The sequence below is a fragment of the Cherax quadricarinatus genome, chromosome 8 (genome assembly GCF_038502225.1).
Source record: "Cherax quadricarinatus isolate ZL_2023a chromosome 8, ASM3850222v1, whole genome shotgun sequence".
Taxonomy (NCBI): Eukaryota; Metazoa; Arthropoda; class Malacostraca; order Decapoda; family Parastacidae; genus Cherax; species Cherax quadricarinatus.
The window spans coordinates 39,531,946-39,551,749 of NC_091299.1; the positions used below are offsets into that span (position 1 = coordinate 39,531,946).

Genomic DNA, 19,804 nt, shown 5'->3' on the forward strand with positions numbered 1-19,804 from the left:
CCATGGGGAGATGTTATCTGGCCCCATTGCCTTTGAGGTATCTAGCTCACTCAGAAGCCTCTTTACTTCTTCCTCGGTTGTGTGCACTGTGTCCAGCACATGGTGGTGTGCCCCACCTCTCCGTCTTTCTGGAGCCCCTTCTGTCTCCTCTGTGAACACTTCTTTGAATCTCTTGTTGAGTTCCTCACATACTTCACGGTCATTTCTTGTTGTCTCTCCTCCTTCCTTCCTTCGCCTGATTACCTGGTCCTTGACTGTTGTTTTCCTCCTGATGTGGCTGTACAACAGTTTCGGGTCAGATTTGGCATTCGCTGCTATGTCATTTTCATATTGTCTTTGGGCCTCCCTTCTTATCTGTGCATATTCGTTTCTGGCTCTACGACTGCTCTCCTTATTCTCCTGGGTCCTTTGCCTTCTATATTTCTTCCATTCCCTAGCACACTTGGTTTTTGCCTCCCTGCACCTTTGGGTAAACCATGGGCTCATCCTGGCTTTTTCATTATTCCTGTTACCCTTGGGTACAAACCTCTCCTCAGCCTCCTTGCACTTTGTTGCTACATATTCCATCATCTCATTAACTGGCTTCCCTGCCAGTTCTCTGTCCCACTGAACCCCGTTCAGGAAGTTCCTCATTCCTGTGTAGTCCCCTTTCTTGTAGTTTGGCTTCATTCGTCCTGGCCTTCCTGCTTCTCCCTCCACTTGTAGCTCTACTGTGTATTCGAAGCTTAAAACCACATGGTCACTGGCCCCAAGGGGTCTTTCATATGTGATGTCCTCGATATCTGCACTACTCAAGGTGAATACTAAGTCTAGCCTTGCTGGTTCATCCTCTCCTCTCTCTCTTGTAGTGTCCCTTACGTGTTGGTACATGAAGTTTTCCAGTACCACCTCCATCATCTTAGCCCTCCATGTATCTTGGCCCCCATGCGGGTCCAAGTTCTCCCAATCGATATCCTTGTGGTTACAGTCACCCATGATCAGGAGCTTTGCCCTGCATGCATGAGCTCTTCTGGCCACTCTAGCCAGTGTGTCAACCATCGCTCTATTGCTCTCGTCGTACTCTTGCCTTGGCCTCCTGCTGTTCTGTGGTGGGTTATACATCACTGCTATTACCACCTTGGGACCTCCAGAGTGAAGCGTTCCCGCTATATAATCACTTTCTTCTCCGCTGTCTCCTCTCTCCAGCTCATCAAAATTCCAGCGATTTTTGATCAGCAATGCCACTCCTCCACCCCCCTGTTCCCTCTGTCTTTCCTCAGGATTTGGTATCCCATTGGAAAGATGGCATCTGTTATCATACCTGTAAGCTTGGTTTCTGTGAGAGCTATGATGTCCGGTGATGCCTCTTTGACTCTTTCATGCCACTCCTCCCACTTATTTGTTATACCATCAGTGTTTGTGTACCATACCTTCAGTTTCCTTTCCAACACTGTGGTTTGTGGGGCCTGTGAGGGTGGAGACCTGGTGGCATACTGTGGGATTCTATAGCTCGGTGTTGGGTGGAGGCTGTGGGAATGGATTGTAGTGTGTGTTGGGATGGTGTGATAGGTTGTATGGTTCTGAGAATAGTTGTGTGTGTGCTTGCCCTTGCTGTTCTGTTCTGCTCTGACTGACCTCTGCTGGTTCCATCCTTGTCTCTTTTCCTAGCTCCTTTCGCTTTTTTGTCCTCTCCCTCACCTGCTGTCGTGTGTGTGTGTGTGTGTGTGTGTGTGTGTGTATGTGTGTGTGTGTGTGTGTGTGTGTGTGTGTGTGTGTGTGTGTGTGTGTGTGTGTGTGTGTGTGTGTGTGTGTGCATATAGGCATGCTTACCTATTCCTCTTCATAAGGAATGATTCATAGCTCCTGGTCCGCCATGTTAATTATTATCGGATGATTTTACTCATTCCTGGTCTGTAACACTTAAAATTCACCTCACTGTCTAGTTGGTAATGGTTATTCATCACTCTGAGGCTAAACGGTTATTTCATAAGGTACCTGTGGCTTATCTGCTTCTCTTTAAATAATTCAGAATGTTTGTCCATATCCATTATATTTAGACTTTAACTACTTGTATGTCTTGAAGACTTTCTCCCAGGTCCTCATCCTTTCTACTTTTTTAAGTCTCTTTTCGAAATCCATTTCCCTTAGTTTCAGTACTAGTCTCCTCTCCAGCCATTGGATCTCGCACTTCTTTTGCATTTACGTGAAGTCCACATCGAGATAATCTGTTTGCTCATTGCAAAAACTCGTTCTATGCAATGACGTAAACTGCAAGAGTGTTCAGCATTATAAGAACTTCTTACAATCATATGATTCGTCATCCACGTTCTTATTTTCGATCTGTGAAGTGCCTTTTAATTCATCCTTACCACGTCCACTACACCAGTGCGATGGCGAGAGTCGTCGATGCAATGGTTAGCGAATGCTTATCAGATGATTTCAGTGTTATAATTTTAAGTTAAGTATTGAATTTTACGTAGGAAGAGTAACAGTCTTTGCGGACATGTCTCGTATCTGCCTCACATGTGTCTATCATTTACTTGCTGTTCTTGTTAATTTGACCAAGAAAAACTTTTACACGGATCTCTGTTACCAGTCGACTGATTCACTGGTGCCAGCAATATGGTGCTGTCTGAGGACAAGTGAATGAGGAAGCCGATGACTTTATGGAAAACACTGCAACAGTGATCTCTGGCTTAAGATGCTGGACATAGCAGTGTGAGTAACTTCCACATGATAACCACCTCACATCTATCTGACTTTCATTTAAATCGTATGGAACATCTGCTCTGGCTTTCTCAAACAATTCGCTCAACTGTAATGGAAAAAATGATCACCTTTCTGTTAAACCCCTATTTGTATCTGTACAAATAGGGGTTAAACAGTTACAGGTAACGGATGTATTTCAATCATGCGCGGATCGACTCTCACACTGCATGATGGGTATAGCTGTCTTATATTAAGGCAGATTAATATTACGTGAGTAGACACCATGTGCCATTATTCTTAATGCTCTTTATTAAAATTATCATGGTGGAGTTGGTAGAGCGGAAGGCTTAAAAGTTCGTGCCCACGGTTCCATCAGACAGTCTTTGAAGAAAATGTTAAAATTATTTAGTGGTATCATCTATAAATTGCGCGAATTATTATCGTGGGTCTCAACGGCATCTATGCCAATAAAGTGGTCAAAAACTTCTCTATCACAACAGAGAGGAACATGAGGTCCTCTATCAGCATATAGTGGTCAGAAGGTTCTCTATCACAACACAGGACACAAGATCCTCTATCACATCATAAAAGGACACAAGGTATTCTATCACAACGCAGTGGTTCACAAAATCCTCTTTGATGAATCAGTGATGACCTCAGGATCCTCAGAGCTGCAACTTGTATCTTATACTGTTTTCCTCTGACAGGCTGCTGGGAGAGTGTTCCTTATTATCAAAACTTTTCAATGTACGGGAGCTTACCTGGTAACACCGTCAATCAGATGCTGAACTACAGGTGAGCTATACACATTAGTGTGGTGTATGTAAAAATCCTTCATTATGAAGTAAAGGGATATTATAGACATTTAGTTAATGTTGTTCAAGAAATATGGTGTTTCAAAAGGATGGACCCAATTTCAAAAAAGTACTGCTTTGAAATTGGGTCTATCCTTTTGAAACACACTGTCTTACGGAAAGCAATAAATAAGAAAATAGCTTCTAACATCACTATGCTTATCGAATAATAACGATATAATCATGACAAAAACTTTATTCTGTTTTTGCTGTTAATATTTTCTTTACAGTTGTTTCATAATTTTGAGATATTTCACGATGTTAAGTTGTCCAATTTTAAATAGGTTTAGCATTCGTGATACCTTTATTTTGTGAAATGGAAAAAACCTTCCATAATATTACATAGCGTAAGCTGACAAAACTTAATGTAACCTAATGTAACCAAACATAACCTAATGTAATCTAATGTAACCTAATGTAATCTAACGTAGTGAGCAAAATATTATCAATTAATGTCTTCGGAAGTAATTTTACATTTATCACAATGAGAAGCAATTATGCCAGCGGACACATGTTGGGAATTTTATGTGGAAATATTGAAGAGTTGTCAATACCGACGCCTGATTGGTACTATTATTTATTTTGTGCGGATAAGAACGGAAAACTTACATTTAAAAAAAAAATCAATGGTAAAGGTCTGTCCCGAGCATAAGTAAATTCTGGCGTAAAGTCACTTAAATACTAAACTTTTCTCACTTCTAGGAAAATGCTGTTGAATGAATTTTAGTAGTGTTACTTTGATTCATTTTCCTTGGTGGAATACAGTAAAGAAAGAATGAATGTTTTGGTAAAAAATTTATAAGGTGGTGTTAATTTGTTGGCAACCATACACGAAGGTAAAGTTCTGAAGATATTGAGTGTTGTGTTGCAGCTGCTGGCCCGGGTACTATGTGAACGGTGTGGTGGGCAGTGAGTGGCCACAGTATCTCTGGTGTTATGGTCAGCTGGGCGGCTGGTTCCCCAGACAACCACCTCTCGATCCCTGTATAGGAATTGATGGTAAGTCTTAATCTATAATTACTGCTATGATTTTTTTTTCTCTCTCTCTCTATCTATCTATCTATCTTTACACAGTTTTTAAAAGATTAAGTTAAAATTTCCTACCTCAGCTTATTTGAAAGCCTTTTTATTATGCAACATACAAACAAGGAAAAAATGAAGTTAGAGCCACTGTGGGGCAGCGATTTTATTTGGTCAGCATTGATTATCTACCAGAAAATGTGGTGATTGACCGGCTCCTTATATTTTTATGTTCGTTTTAACTAAATCGTGAGGTGCTTGCCCTTGAGACAGGTGGAACATTGGGGCAGGTACTAGGTGGCAGTAATTTCATATATCTCGAAAACAGTTATCAACGGTTTGTCCCCTTAGGTGATAGCTGGAGCACTGCCTGTGTCCCTGGGAGGGGATGGTGTCCTATTTCCTGGGCATCTTGTGCTTCAGTGCTGATTCGGCAACCAATTTCTCTGTATGTTTTGCTGCTACTGCCTGATGATTATGTACCTGATAGGCGCTTTCCTGGGTCTATATTGTCAGATGAGACAGCTGTGGATAGGTACCTATTTCTCGTCCACGACCTATTCCACCTTGTCTTCCAGACCTACCAGCTATATCTCGTTCTCTGGCCCGGCACTTGTTACCTACTACAATCATTGAGAGAGAAGAACCTTACTCAGGAATGGCATATGGAGCAGTGATACCAGATGTACTGGTAGGTGTTGGACCTGCAAGGTTAGGTGTACGACTGAAGCCGACAGATCCATGGCTTCCTTCGTTGTTGGATAATAAGACTGTTCACATTGTAGTGGCCAGAGAAGTTGTAATGGAATGCTGCAGTGTCTGACAGATGTGATAAATATCTTAAAAACCAACAAGTTGAAGATTGAGACACTTATGCAACATATGGGAATCTTTATTGAGGAAACGTTTCGTCACACATTGGCTTCATCAGTCCAATACAAAGCAGATGAAGCCACTGTGTGGCGAAACGTTTCCTCAATAAAGTTTTCCATATGTTCCATAAGTGTCTCAATCTTCAACTTGTCGTTTTTTAAACCATTTATCACTACCAAAGTTGCAGTATACACTATAAAACTTACCAAAATTACCTACTCACACTGCCGCCCAAACTATGATGACTTTTCCCTTGTCACCGCCTGTCTCGTACTGAACTAAACACTTCATGTACTCCTGTCCTGGCCACACTAACTGCCCGGGAATAATACACGTTCAGATTCAGTTCAATCCCGGAACTATGGAGCATTATTTTTTACACAGATTTTTACTGCAGCACACCGCGTAACACTCTCTCTCTCTCTCTCTCTCTCTCTCTCTCTCTCTCTCTCTCTCTCTCTCTCTCTCTCTCTCTCTCTCTCTCTCTCTCTCTCTCTCTCTCTTCCTCTCTTTTTACACAGGGTTTGACAAGGTTAGGTTAAGGATCCCTAGCTTTATTGACAAGCCATTTACAGGCTAAGGATTCCTAACTTTATTGACAAGCTAAGAGCTGCTACCTACATCAGCTCATTTGAAAGTATTTTTATTGTTATGAGACATACAAGTAGGGAACAGGATGACTCTCTCTCTTCCCCCTCTCTCTGAATCTCTCTTTTTCGTGCATCCTACTAACAAAATAAAGGTTGATTATTTTACTTTCTCCATGACCTGCCTGATTCACGAAGTTTTAGAGCTCCACAGTGTAAATAATAAAAATAATAATAATGATAAATAATAATAATAATAATAATAATAATAATAATAATAATAATAATAATAATAATAATCATAATAATAATAATACTTCTTTCTCCTTCGTCAGTGTGTAACGAGACCTTCCCGCCTGCACCACCTGGTATAGTGAGGACGCCAGATACTAACCCACGCTACGAGACCCACAAGCTTACGTACGACTGCGCAGCCAACGGCATGTCGAACCTCGTCGGCCAGTCCAGCCAGAAGCTGGTCTGCACGAAGTACAATGAGTCGTACTACAACTATGTTGGACCCAACATAACTGAATGTCAGAGTGAGTCTCTCCTTACCTACTCTTAAACATCAGAATAAACATAAGTGACATCCTAGTAAACATAAGAAACATCAATGTACACTTCAGAATAATAAATATTGGAAACACCAGTATAATTAGAAATATTAGAAACATAATCATAAAAATGTAACAAACATTACAAAATATAAAAATATCAGTATAAACACAACAAATATCAGTATAAACACCACAAACATCAGTATAAGCTTCAGTTTAAATGCAAACTTTATTACAAACTTCAGAAGCATTAGTACGAACATCAGTATAAACTTCAAAAATATCGCCACATACGCCAGGTACGTTTATTGTCTTCTCTGAGTATGAGGGTTCCCAGTAAAGTTCTAGAGGTGGTACCTCCTAAATTTTGAGTATATATATATATATATATATATATATATATATATATATATATATATATATATATATATATATATATATATATATATCTGTGTGTGTGTTTGAATGTGCATGGATGTAGTGCGACTGATAAGAAAAGATCATTGTTGATGTTAAGAATGAAAAGAAGTTGGATGACCTGACCCTAAGCGAAACAAAGAGGAAAGGGATAGGCGAGTTTCAGTACGAAGAAATAAATGGAATTAAGTCAGGAGTATCTGAGAGAGTTAGAGCTAAGGATGGGGTAGCAATAATGTTGAAGGATCAGTTATGGAAGGAGATGAGGGAATATAATTGTATAAATTCAAAGATTATTTGAATTAAAATAAGTGTCGGATGCAAAAAGTGGGTCATAATAAGCGTGTATGCACCTGGAAAAGAGAGGAGTGTAGAAGAGAGAGAGATTTTGGGAGATGTTAAGCGAATGTACAGGAACTTTTGAACCAAATGAGAGAGCAATTGTGGTAGGGGACCTAAATGCTAAAGTAGAAGAAACATTTAGAGAGGGTCTGGAAGGTATATTTGGGGTGCCAGGTGTAAATGATAATGGGAGCCCTTTGATTGAACTTTGTATAGAAAGAGGTTAGGTTATAGACAATACATATTTTAAGAAAAAGAGGATAAAAAAGTATACAAGATATGATGTAGGACTACGTATTTAGTAGAGTAGACTTCAGGGTGTACATTTTTATAGAGCCACAGATAACAGATTACTTTTTATTTGTAGTTACAGTGAGAGTAAAAGGTAGATGGGATATAAGGAAAATAGAAGCAGCAAGTGAGAGAGAGGTGATGGTTTATAAACTAAAAGAGGAAACAGTTAAGGTAAGATATAAACAAACAACTATTGAAGGATAGATGGACTAGTAAGAATATATGCAATGGGGTCGAAGATGTGTGGGGTAGGTTTAAGAATGTAGTGTTAGAGTGTTTAGCAGAAGTTTGTGGTAACAGGAAGGTGGATGCGGGAGGAAGAAGAGCGATTGGTGGAATGATAATGTAAAGAAGGTAGTAAGGGAGAAAAAGTTAGCATATGAGAGGTTTTTACAAAGCAGAAGTGATGCATGGAGGAAAAGTATATAGAGATAAAAAGAGAGGTTAATAGAGTGGTGAAGCAATCTAAAAAAAGAGCAAATCAGAGAGTGGGTGAGATGTTATCAAAAATTTTTTCTGAGAATAAGAAAACGTTTTGAAGCAAGATTAATATGTTGAGGAAGCCTAGGGAACGAATGGATTTGACAGTTAAAAATTGGGGAGAGTTAGAGGTATTGGGAAGATGGAGGGAATATTTTGAGGAATTTTTAAATGTTAATGCCGATAGGGAAGCTGTGATTTCGTGTATAGGGCAAGGAGGAATATCGTCTTGTAGGAGTGAGGAAGAGCCAGTTGTGAGTGTGGGGGAAATTTGTGAGGCATTGGGTAGAATGAATGGGGGTAAGGATGCTGAGACTGATGGGATGAAGATAGAAATGTAAAAAGCAGGTGCTGATATAGTTTTGGAGTGGGTGGTGCTAATATTTAATAAATGTATGGAAGAAGGTAAGGTACCTAGGGACTGACAGAGAGCATGCTTAGTTCCTTTGTATAAAGACAAAGGGTGCAAAAGAGAATGTAAAAATTATAGGGGAATAAGTCTGTTGAGTATACCGGGTAAAGTGTATGGCAGAGTTGTTATTGAATGAATTAAGAGTAAGACGGAGAGTAAGATATCAGATGAACAAATAGGCCTTGGGAAAAGTAAGGGGAATGTAGATCAAGTGTTTACAGTGAAACATATAGGTGAACAGTATTTAGATAAGGGTAAAGAGGCTTTTTTGGCATTTAAGGATGTGGAAAAGTCACAAGACAGGGAGGACAAGGGGCCAATGTGGCAGATGTTGCAGGTGAATGGAATAGAAGGTAGGTTACTGAAAGCAGTGAAGAGTTTCTCGAGGATAGTGAGACTCAGGTTAGAGCATGTAGGAGAGAGGGAGATTATTTCCCAGTTAAAGTAGGCCTTAGACAAGGATGTGTGATGTCACCATGGTTGTAAGAGAAGCGAGTGCTTGGGAGTTGGCAAAGAGGTGTGGGGTTAAAAGATAAAGAATCTAACACAAAATGGGAGTTGTCACAGTTGCTCTTTGCTGATGATACTGCACTTTTTGGAAGATTTTGAAGAGAAGTTGCAGAGGTTGGTGGATGAGTTTGGTAGGGTATGTATAGGAAGAAAATGAAAAGTGAATACAAGAAAGAGTAAAGTGAGGATAACAAAAAAATTAGGTGACGAAAGATTAGATATCAGATTGGAGGGAGAGAGTATGGAGGAGGTGAATGTATTCAGATATTTAGGAGTGGACGTGTCAGCAGAAGTGTCTATGAAGAATGAGGTGAATCATAGAATTGATGAGGGGACAAGGGTGAGTTGTGCACTTAGGAGTCTGTGGAGACAAAGAAATTTGTCGGTGGAAGCAAAAAGGGAAGTGTTTGAGGGTACAGTTATTCCAACACTCTTATGTGGGTATGAAGCATGGGTGGTGAATGTTGCAACAAGGAGATGGCTGGAGGCAGTGGAAATGTCATGTCTGAGGGCAATGTGTGGTGTGAATATAATGCAGAGAATTCGTAGTTTTGAAATTAGGAGGACGTGCAGGATTACCAAAATTATTATCCAGAGGGCTCAATTCTATGAGGAGGGGTTGATGAGGTGATTTGGACATGTAGAGAGGACGAAACAAAATAGAATGGCGTCGAGAGTGAATAAATCAAAAGTGGAGAGAAGCCATGGTAAAAGTCGGCCTAGGAAAGGTAGGGGGTAATGGGGAGGGGGTAATGTAGGTTTGTGTGCGAGAGATTTGGACTTCCAGCAAGCACGTGTAAGTGTATTTGATAGCGAGTGGAGACAAATGGTTTTTAACACTTGGCGTGCTGTTGGAATGTAGCATTTATTAAAGGATTCAGGGAAACCGGCAGGCCGGACTTGAGTCCTGGAGATGGGAAGTACAGTGTCTGCACTCTGAAGGAGGGGTGTTAATGTTGCAGTTTTTATAACTGTAGTGTAAGCACCCCTCTGGCAAGACAGTGATGGAGTGAATTGTGATGAAAGCTTTTCTTTTTCGGGCCACCCTGCCTTGGTGGGAAACGGCCAAATTCAAGTCTGGCCTGCCGGTTTCCCTGAATCTCTTCATAAATGTTACCTTGCTCACACTCCAACAGCACGCCAAGTCCTAAAAATCATTTGTCTCCATTCATTTCTATTAAATACACTGACGCATGATTGCTGAAAGTCAAAGCCCATCGCACACGAAATCCCCTCCCTCCATCCTTTCCTAGGCCGACCCCTTCCCCACTTTCCCTCCACTACAAATTTATATATATATATATATATATATATATATATATATATATATATATATATATATATATATATATATATATATATATATATATACATATATATATATATATATATATATATATATATATATATATATATATATATATATATATATATATATATATACATATATATGTCGTGCCGAATAGGCAGAACTTGCGGTCTTGGCTTAAATAGCAACGCTCATCTTGCCATATAGGACAAGTGAAAATTTGTGTATGCAATAATTTCGCCAAAATCATTCTGAACCTAACGAAAAAAATATATTTCTCTGTGTTTGTTTAGTATTAAATTATTGTAAACAAATCTAAAATATATTTAGTTGAGTTAGGCTAAAATAAATTGTTCTTGTTATAATAAGGTTAGGTAAGTTTTCTAAGTTCCTTTTGGTGCAAAATTATAAATTTTTACATCAACATTAATGAAAAAAATGTATCTTTAAACGTATAAGAGAAAATTTTAGAAAAGACTTAATTTTAAATGAGTTCTTGCTAATTGACCAGTTTTACATATTCGGCACGACATATATATATACATATATATATATATATATATATATATATATATATATATATATATATATATATATATATATATATATATATATATATATATATATATATATATATGTGTGTGTGTATATATGTGTGTGTGTGAGTGTATGCAAAACAACCACTCTGAAAGAATAGAGAAATTCCAAGCGCTTTCGTGACTACTCACATTATCAAGGAACTATGAAAGTAAAGCATCCAAGGAAGCTATATAAGGGGTCTGGCCAACACCTCACTGTCAGATACCACAACGGTTAAACACCTGACACGCGCCGACCCAACTGGATAGGTCCTTTGCACAACTCACCCACAAACTATTCTACCCAAGAAAATTTAAAAAATACTATTTGTCCAGTGTATCATTAAATTCTTCCCAAATTCTATTAATTATAAATGGATCTAATTTATTTAAACCAAAGGAAATATTCATATTATTGTCAAAACTGCCTTTTATGAAACAAGATTCAATTATATTCCTGTCGACCATGGACTTGCTTGATACTACTTTCTCAACTTTTTGAAAATCAATTGGATGGTTAAAATCTCTTACATGAATAAATAGAGCATTGGAATCTTGTCCAGTTCTAATGCTATATTTATGTTGTTTTAATCTTAGTTCGAGATTTTTACCAGTTTGACCGTAATAAACTTTATCGCAAATTTTACAAGGAATCTTATAGACACATCCATCAGCATTTTGGGGGCAATTCTTTATCAAAAGTTTTTTTTTACTGTATCAAGATTTTTGAATACAACTTTAATATTAAAAGTCTTAAGAAGAGAAGGCATATCATCCAAGTTTTCATGGTAAGGGAGAACCAACATCTTTTTAGTTGAATAAGGCTGGTTGTCCCTTTTTGGATTGTAAAAAGTATTTCTAGCAACTTTAAAAGATTTATCAATTACATTTCTTGGGTATTTTAAATCATTACCTATTTCATAAATTTTGGATATTTCCTCATCTATGAACTCAGGACTACAAATTCGTAAAGCTCTCAAAAACATTGATGAGAAAACAGACAGTTTGACTCTATCTTGATGCGAGGAATAATAGTGGACATAGGAACAGTTATTTGTAGGTTTTCTGTAAATTTTAAATTTGAATTCATTATTACCCTTAATAATTAAAACATCTAGAAAAGGCAATGAGTTATTTTCTTAAAACTCAACAGTAAAGTTTATGGAATGGGCTAAGCTATTTAATTTTCCAAGGAAATGGTGTATATCTACATTTTTGGGCATAAGACACAAAATATCATCAATATATCTGAACCATTTAGCTCTATTAGGGAGGATTGTGTTAAGCAACCTTGTTTCAAAAAATTCCATGTATAGGTTACTAAGAACAGGTGAAAGAGGATTTCCCATTGCCATACCAAACTTCTGAGTGTAAAACTTATCATTAAATACAAATTTTGCATCAACAATGCAAAGTTTAATAAGTTTAATGATAGTAGGAACTGGCAATGGTAAATCATAGTTAACGAGTTCTTCAGATAAGAAACTTAATAAATCATCAACAGGAACTTTCGTAAACAAGGAAGTAACATCAAAACTAACCATGTTAAAATCATTTAAGTCATTCAAGGAGCTTAATTTATCAACCAAGTCTATGTTGTTTTTAACATTAAAATTAGAAATTTTGCCAACAATAGGGCTCAAAATATCAACAAGCCATTTGGATAATTTATATGAAACTGACCCTATGGAACTAATAATTGGTCTGACTGGATTCCCTGGTTTGTCTGTTTTTATTAGTCCATACATGTAAGGTAAAGATGGATTAGTGGAAGTAAATTGTTTGACTAATTCATCTTTGCCTTTCAGTAGAAGTTTTATTGTTTTATTGAAATTGCTGTTAACGGTTTCTAGGGGATTTTTCCTAAGTTTAGAATAGGTTTCAGTATCATCTAAGAGATTATTCATTTTTTCTTGATAATCATTTTCTTTCATAATTACCATTGCATTTATTTTGTCTGCTTTAGTAAGGCGCAAATTTTTATTGTTATTAAGTGTATCATAAGACTTAAAGAATCTTTGAGGGCAATTGGGAATGTTTGGTTTTAACATAGAGCTATATACCATTCCTTTACTAATATTAATTTCATCAGTGGATAAATCAGAAAATTTTTCAAAGTTACAAAAGGCTTTTGCAATTTCAACATTATTAAGTTTTTTTGAAGTTGCAAAACTTAGGCCAAAACCTAGAGCAGCAGTTGTATGTATGTCTAAAATTTCATCTGATAAGTTAATTACAAAATTGTTATTAGCATGCTTTGTCCAATCACTATTTTCAATTAAAATGTCTAATTTTCTTTGTAGTTTGCTCTTGAGTTCATTTCAAATTCTTCTGAGTTTATTATAGCAATGATCCAACATACTTTGTTTCCATTCTGATGGAATGGCCTGATTAAAAGAGTATTTTTTGTTTCTCAATATTTTGAATGCTTCCTTCTCCTGTATTTTAGTTATTTCAATATGTTTCTGAAGAATAATTCTCATAAAATCATCAAAAGGACGATCTCTCATGTCAAGGAGTCTATTGGGTAAAAGAGACTTGATGAGAAAACTGTCTGTTTTCTCATCAATGTTTTTGAGAGCTTTACGAATTTGTAGTCCTGAGTTCATAGATGAGGAAATATCCAAAATTTATGAAATAGGTAATGATTTAAAATACCCAAGAAATGTAATTGATAAATCTTTTAAAGTTGTTAGAAATACTTTTTACAATCCAAAAAGGGACAACCAGCCTTATTCAACTAAAATTATGTTGGTTCTCTCTTACCATGAAAACTTGGTTGATATGCCTTCTCTTCTTAAGACTTTTAATATTAAAGTTGTATTCAAAAATCTTGATACAGTAAAAAAAACTTTTGATAAAGAATTCCCCCCAAAATGCTGATGGATGTGTCTATAAGATTCCTTGTAAAATTTGCGATAAAGTTTATTGCGGTCAAACTGGTAAAAATCTCGAACTAAGATTAAAACAACATAAATATAGCATTAGAACTGGACAAGATTCCAATGCTCTATTTATTCATGTAAGAGATTTTAACCATCCAATTGATTTTCAAAAAGTTGAGAAAGTAGTATCAAGCAAGTCCATGGTCGACAGGAATATAGTTGAATCTTGTTTCATAAAAAGCAGTTTTGACAATAATATGAATATTTCCTTTGGTTTATATAAATTTAGATCCATTTATAATTAATAGAATTTGGGAAGAATTTAATAATACACTGGACAAATAGTATTTTTTAAATTTTCTTGGGTAGAATAGTTTGTGGGTGAGTTGTGCAAAGGACCTATCCAGTTGGGTCGGCGCGTGTCAGGTGTTTAACCGTTGTGGTATCTGACAGTGAGGTGTTGGCCAGACCCCTTATATAGCTTCCTTGGATGCTTTACTTTCATAGTTCCTTGATAATGTGAGTAGTCACGAGTAGTGGTTGTTTTGCATATTCTGAAATCACCTGTTTACTGTGATCTTATTGCAATATATATATGTATATATATATATATATGTACATATATATGTATATATATGTATATATATATATATATATATATATATATATGCAAGGAATTCGCAAGAGCAGGGGAAATATTCACAAACATTGATCTCTGGCCGAAGGAGACTCGAACCTACGAACCTTGGAACAGGGTATGCAGTGCTTTACCATTCTCACCACACTGGACCAATACCTTGGCGCTCAGCTTGCGCTAGACATTGATCCAAGGCAGCCAGCTGTAAGCCTTCTCCCTGAAAGCTGGCTGCCTTGGATCAACGTCTAGCGCAAGCTGGGCACCAAGGCATTGGTCCATTGTGGTGAGAATGGTAAAGCACTGCATACCTTGTTCCAATATTCGTAGGTTCGAGTCTCCTTCGGTAAAACTGGTCAATTAGCAAGAACTCATTTAAAATTAAGTCCTTTCTAAAATTTTCTCTTATACTTTTATAGATATATTTTTTCATTAATGTTAATGTAAAAATTTTTAATTTTGCTCCAAACGAATCTTAGAAAACTTACCTAACCTTATTATAACAAGAACAATTTATTTTAGTCTAACCCAACTAAATATATTTTAGATTTGTTTACAATAATGTAATACTAAACAAACACAGTGAAATATATTTTTCTCGTAAGGTTCAGAATGATTTTGGCGAAATTATTGCATATCCAAATTTTCGTTTGTCCTATATGGCAAGATGAGCGTTGCTATTTAAGCCAAGATCGCAAGTTCGGCCTATTCGGCACGACATATATATATATATATATATATATATATATATATATATATATATATATATATATATATAAATATATATATATATATATATATATATATATATATATATATATATATATATATATATATATATATATATATATATATATATATATATATATATATATATATATGTATATTGTGAGGGAAAAGTTCGATAGGAGTAGCGAGGGAGTATATAGTAACAATAGTTTCATTGCCGGCTACTTGTTAAGGTAGGGTCAGTCTAGCTCCCGCTATCCCTTCCCCTCCTTCTTCCCCTCCCCCCCGAAAGGTGACGTGTAGGGCTCCTGTCCAAACAGTAATCACTAGACTCACAGCTCCCAGCACTACTGTAAGTACATGCCTGCCTTGTATTCTAGTGGATTTATTGGTTGAAAGCTTCACTTTTAACCAATAATAAACTTAGTCCTTTCAGTCTTGCTCTAAGTTGACTGTTGTAATAATCACCACATCTTTTAGGTATTGTACTTATCATGGAGAGTGATTTCTTAAGCAGTGGGTAACCTGTCTATCTTTCCAACTTGGATGACAGAGAGGGTCACCTGCCAATCAACGAGTAGAACTGATGGAGATGGACTAACGTCCTGAGACTTCCCCTTTTTGGATTTAATTACCTGTGCACCTGTATGAAATTGCAGGACGTAACCTCTCACCATTGCAGTGGTAAAGAACCTGCTTTCCTGTCATCGGGATAGAAAACTCACGGCTATACAGTGAAGAACGAACCGGTGGGTTGTAACCAACACCTGCGACCCCCCCCCCATCATCGGCAACGGCTACGATTTCAGCAACACAGTGTCACTGTTATGGGGCTATAGGACCCAACATGTATTTATAAGTAACAGTTACTCTGGAATACCTAATTATATTGAATTGATGGGGACTTTGCTCTAAATGTCAGAAGGACTGATCAACCTTATGACTGAGAGGCAGCTGGGTCAAACCTATTTTTCTCAATATAATAGGTTATACTATAGACACACAAACACACAAATTAAATAAGTAGTTTATAAAGTTGTATTTCTTTTTGTAAAAGTAAAGTTAAGAGGTGGTAGAATTGTGGTAACTGGAGAATTGTGCTTGGCAACAGTCTTTTGTTTTGGTGGGAGGAGCTTAGGTAGGCTTCTCTCTCTCTCCCTCTCTCTGACTCTCTCTCTCTGTGGCTGACCTTCAACCTGGCAGGATCTCTGGGTCCTTCTCCTATCTTTTGGGGCATCATGTGTGCTCCAGGGGTGAGTTTTTATAATTTAAGTTTTGGCCACCATACCCAGGGTGACTAAAGTGTGTCAAAACACTGGTTAGCCCAGAGTTATGTCAAGGAGAGAGAAGGAAGAGTGTTGGAACACACCATGTGGAGCACAGGATGGAGTGTGTAGATTTGTTTTGAAAATGGAGGCTGTGATTGTATATTCTGTACATATCTATTGAGAATACAGTTATATTTTTATAGTAGTAGTTTACATAACCTGTGAAGAGGGCTGGTGAAAAGGTATGGGGCTATAGGACCCAACATGTATTTATAAGTAACAGTTACTCTGGAATACCTAATTATATTGAATTGATGGGGACTTTGCTCTAAATGTCAGAAGGACTGATCAACCTTATGACTGAGAGGCAGCTGGGTCAAACCTATTTTTCTCAATATAATAGGTTATACTATAGACACACAAACACACAAATTAAATAAGTAGTTTATAAAGTTGTATTTCTTTTTGTAAAAGTAAAGTTAAGAGGTGGTAGAATTGTGGTAACTGGAGAATTGTGCTTGGCAACAGTCTTTTGTTTTGGTGGGAGGAGCTTAGGTAGGCTTCTCTCTCTCTCCCTCTCTCTGACTCTCTCTCCCCTCAAGGAAGGTTCCTTGATGTTGGTGAGGGGCTCTTGATTTAGGGAATTGGATCTGTGCTCCAGTTCCCCGAATTAAGCCTGAATGCCTTCCACATCCCCCCCCCAGGCGCTGTATAATCCTCCGGGTTTAGCGCTTCCCCCTTGATTATAATAATAATAATAATAATCTGACTCTCTCTCTCTGTGGCTGACCTTCAACCTGGCAGGATCTCTGGGTCCTTCTCCTATCTTTTGGGGCATCATGTGTGCTCCAGGGGTGAGTTTTTATAATTTAAGTTTTGGCCACCATACCCAGGGTGACTAAAGTGTGTCAAAACACTGGTTAGCCCAGAATTATGTCAAGGAGAGAGAAGGAAGAGTGTTGGAACACACCATGTGGAGCACAGGATGGAGTGTGTAGATTTGTTTTGAAAATGGAGGCTGTGATTGAATATTCTGTACATATCTATTGAGAATACAGTTATATTTTTATAGTAGTAGTTTACATAACCTGTGAAGAGGGCTGGTGAAAAGGTATGGGGCTATAGGACCCAACATGTATTTATAAGTAACAGTTACTCTGGAATACCTAATTATATTGAATTGATGGGGACTTTGCTCTAAATGTCAGAAGGACTGATCAACCTTATGACTGAGAGGCAGCTGGGTCAAACCTATTTTTCTCAATATAATAGGTTATACTATAGACACACAAACACACAAATTAAATAAGTAGTTTATAAAGTTGTATTTCTTTTTGTAAAAGTAAAGTTAAGAGGTGGTAGAATTGTGGTAACTGGAGAATTGTGCTTGGCAACAGTCTTTTGTTTTGGTGGGAGGAGCTTAGGTAGGCTTCTCTCTCTCTCCCTCTCTCTGACTCTCTCTCTCTGTGGCTGACCTTCAACCTGGCAGGATCTTTGGGTCCTTCTCCTATCTTTTGGGGCATCATGTGTGCTCCAGGGGTGAGTTTTTATAATTTAAGTTTTGGCCACCATACCCAGGGTGACTAAAGTGTGTCAAAACACTGGTTAGCCCAGAGTTATGTCAAGGAGAGAGAAGGAAGAGTGTTGGAACACACCATGTGGAGCACAGGATGGAGTGTGTAGATTTGTTTTGAAAATGGAGGCTGTGATTGTATATTCTGTACATATCTATTGAGAATACAGTTATATTTTTATAGTAGTAGTTTACATAACCTGTGAAGAGGGCTGGTGAAAAGGTATCAGAGACACTCAAGATGATCAGCCATGATGTAAGTATTACCCCTAGACAAATAAGGCCATTAAGTAAAAGCTACCCCACACTAGAACATGTAGTGAGAACCTTACAATCCAAGAAATAAGGGAAACCAACGTAACAGTCACCAACACCAGACACCCAAGTTTTATATTAGCATTGAATTCAGTTATCATTTATATTTTTCATTTTCTTTAATGTAGGATTAATATTTCATATTTAAGTGTTTTATATTTTATATTTTCTATATAATAAAGTGTTTATATTTGTCTGTTAATAATAACACTTCTTTTTCTATTCATTAATTTTCCTGAGGAGGATCCAGCCTTGGTAATACTGTCTGAAGTTATTACAGGACTGAGTAAGCCTTCACACATATATATATATATATATATATATATATATATATATATATATATATATATATATATATATATATATATATATATATATGTATACATATATATTTTTTATTATTTTTATTATCACACTGGCCGATTCCCACCAAGGCAGGGTGGCCCGAAAAAGAAAAACTTTCACCATCATTCACTCCATCACTGTCTTGCCAGAAGGGTGCTTTACACTACAGTTTTTAAACTGCAACATTAACACCCCTCCTTCAGAGTGCAGGCACTGTACTTCCCATCTCCAGGACTCAAGTCCGGCCTGCCGGTTTCCCTGAATCCCTTCATAAATGTTACTTTGCTCACACTCCAACAGCACGTCAAGTATTAAAAACCATTTGTCTCCATTCACTCCTATCAAACACGCTCACGCATGCCTGCTGGAAGTCCAAGCCCCTCGCACACAAATCCTCCTTTACCCCCTCCCTCCAACCTTTCCTAGGCCGACCCCTACCCCGCCTTCCTTCCACTACAGACTGATACACTCTTGAAGTCATTCTGTTTCACTCCATTCTATCTACATGTCCGAACCACCTCAACAACCCTTCCTCAGCCCTGTGGACAACAGTTTTGGTAATCCCGCACCTCCTCCTAACTTCTAAACTACGAATTCTCTGCATTATATTCACACCACACATTGCCCTCAGACATGACATCTCCACTGCCTCCAGCCTTCTCCTCGCTGCAACATTCATCACCTATGCTTCACACCCATATAAGAGCGTTGGTAAAACTATATTCTCATACATTCCCCTCTTTGCCTCCAAGGACAAAGTTCTTTGTCTCCACAGACTCCTAAGTGCACCACTCACTCTTTTTCCCTCATCAATTCTATGATTCACCTCATCTTTCATAGACCCATCTGCTGACACGTCCACTCCCAAATATCTGAATACGTTCACCTCCTCCATACTCTCTCCCTCCAATCTGATATTCAATCTTTCATCACCTAATCTTTTTGTTATCCTCATAACCTTACTCTTTCCTGTATTCACCTTTAATTTTCTTCTTTTGCACACCCTACCAAATTCATCCACCAATCTCTGTAACTTCTCTTCAGAATCTCCCAAGAGCACAGTGTCATCAGCAAAGAGCAGCTGTGACAACTCCCACTTTGTGTGTGATTCTTTATCTTTTAACTCCACGC

General features: G+C 37.6%; 1 protein-coding gene across 1 annotated transcript in view; it reads left to right on the forward strand.

The window, feature by feature from the left end:
• The window catches only part of LOC128685266 (uncharacterized), a 245,819-nt gene that overhangs the window by 156,464 nt on the left and 69,551 nt on the right, over window positions 1-19,804 (forward strand). The window contains exons 16-18 of the mRNA XM_070083031.1: window positions 3,396-3,483; window positions 4,414-4,541; window positions 6,358-6,564. Of these exons, the coding sequence (XP_069939132.1) occupies window positions 3,396-3,483; window positions 4,414-4,541; window positions 6,358-6,564 (423 nt within the window). The remainder of the gene's footprint in view (window positions 1-3,395; window positions 3,484-4,413; window positions 4,542-6,357; window positions 6,565-19,804) is intronic.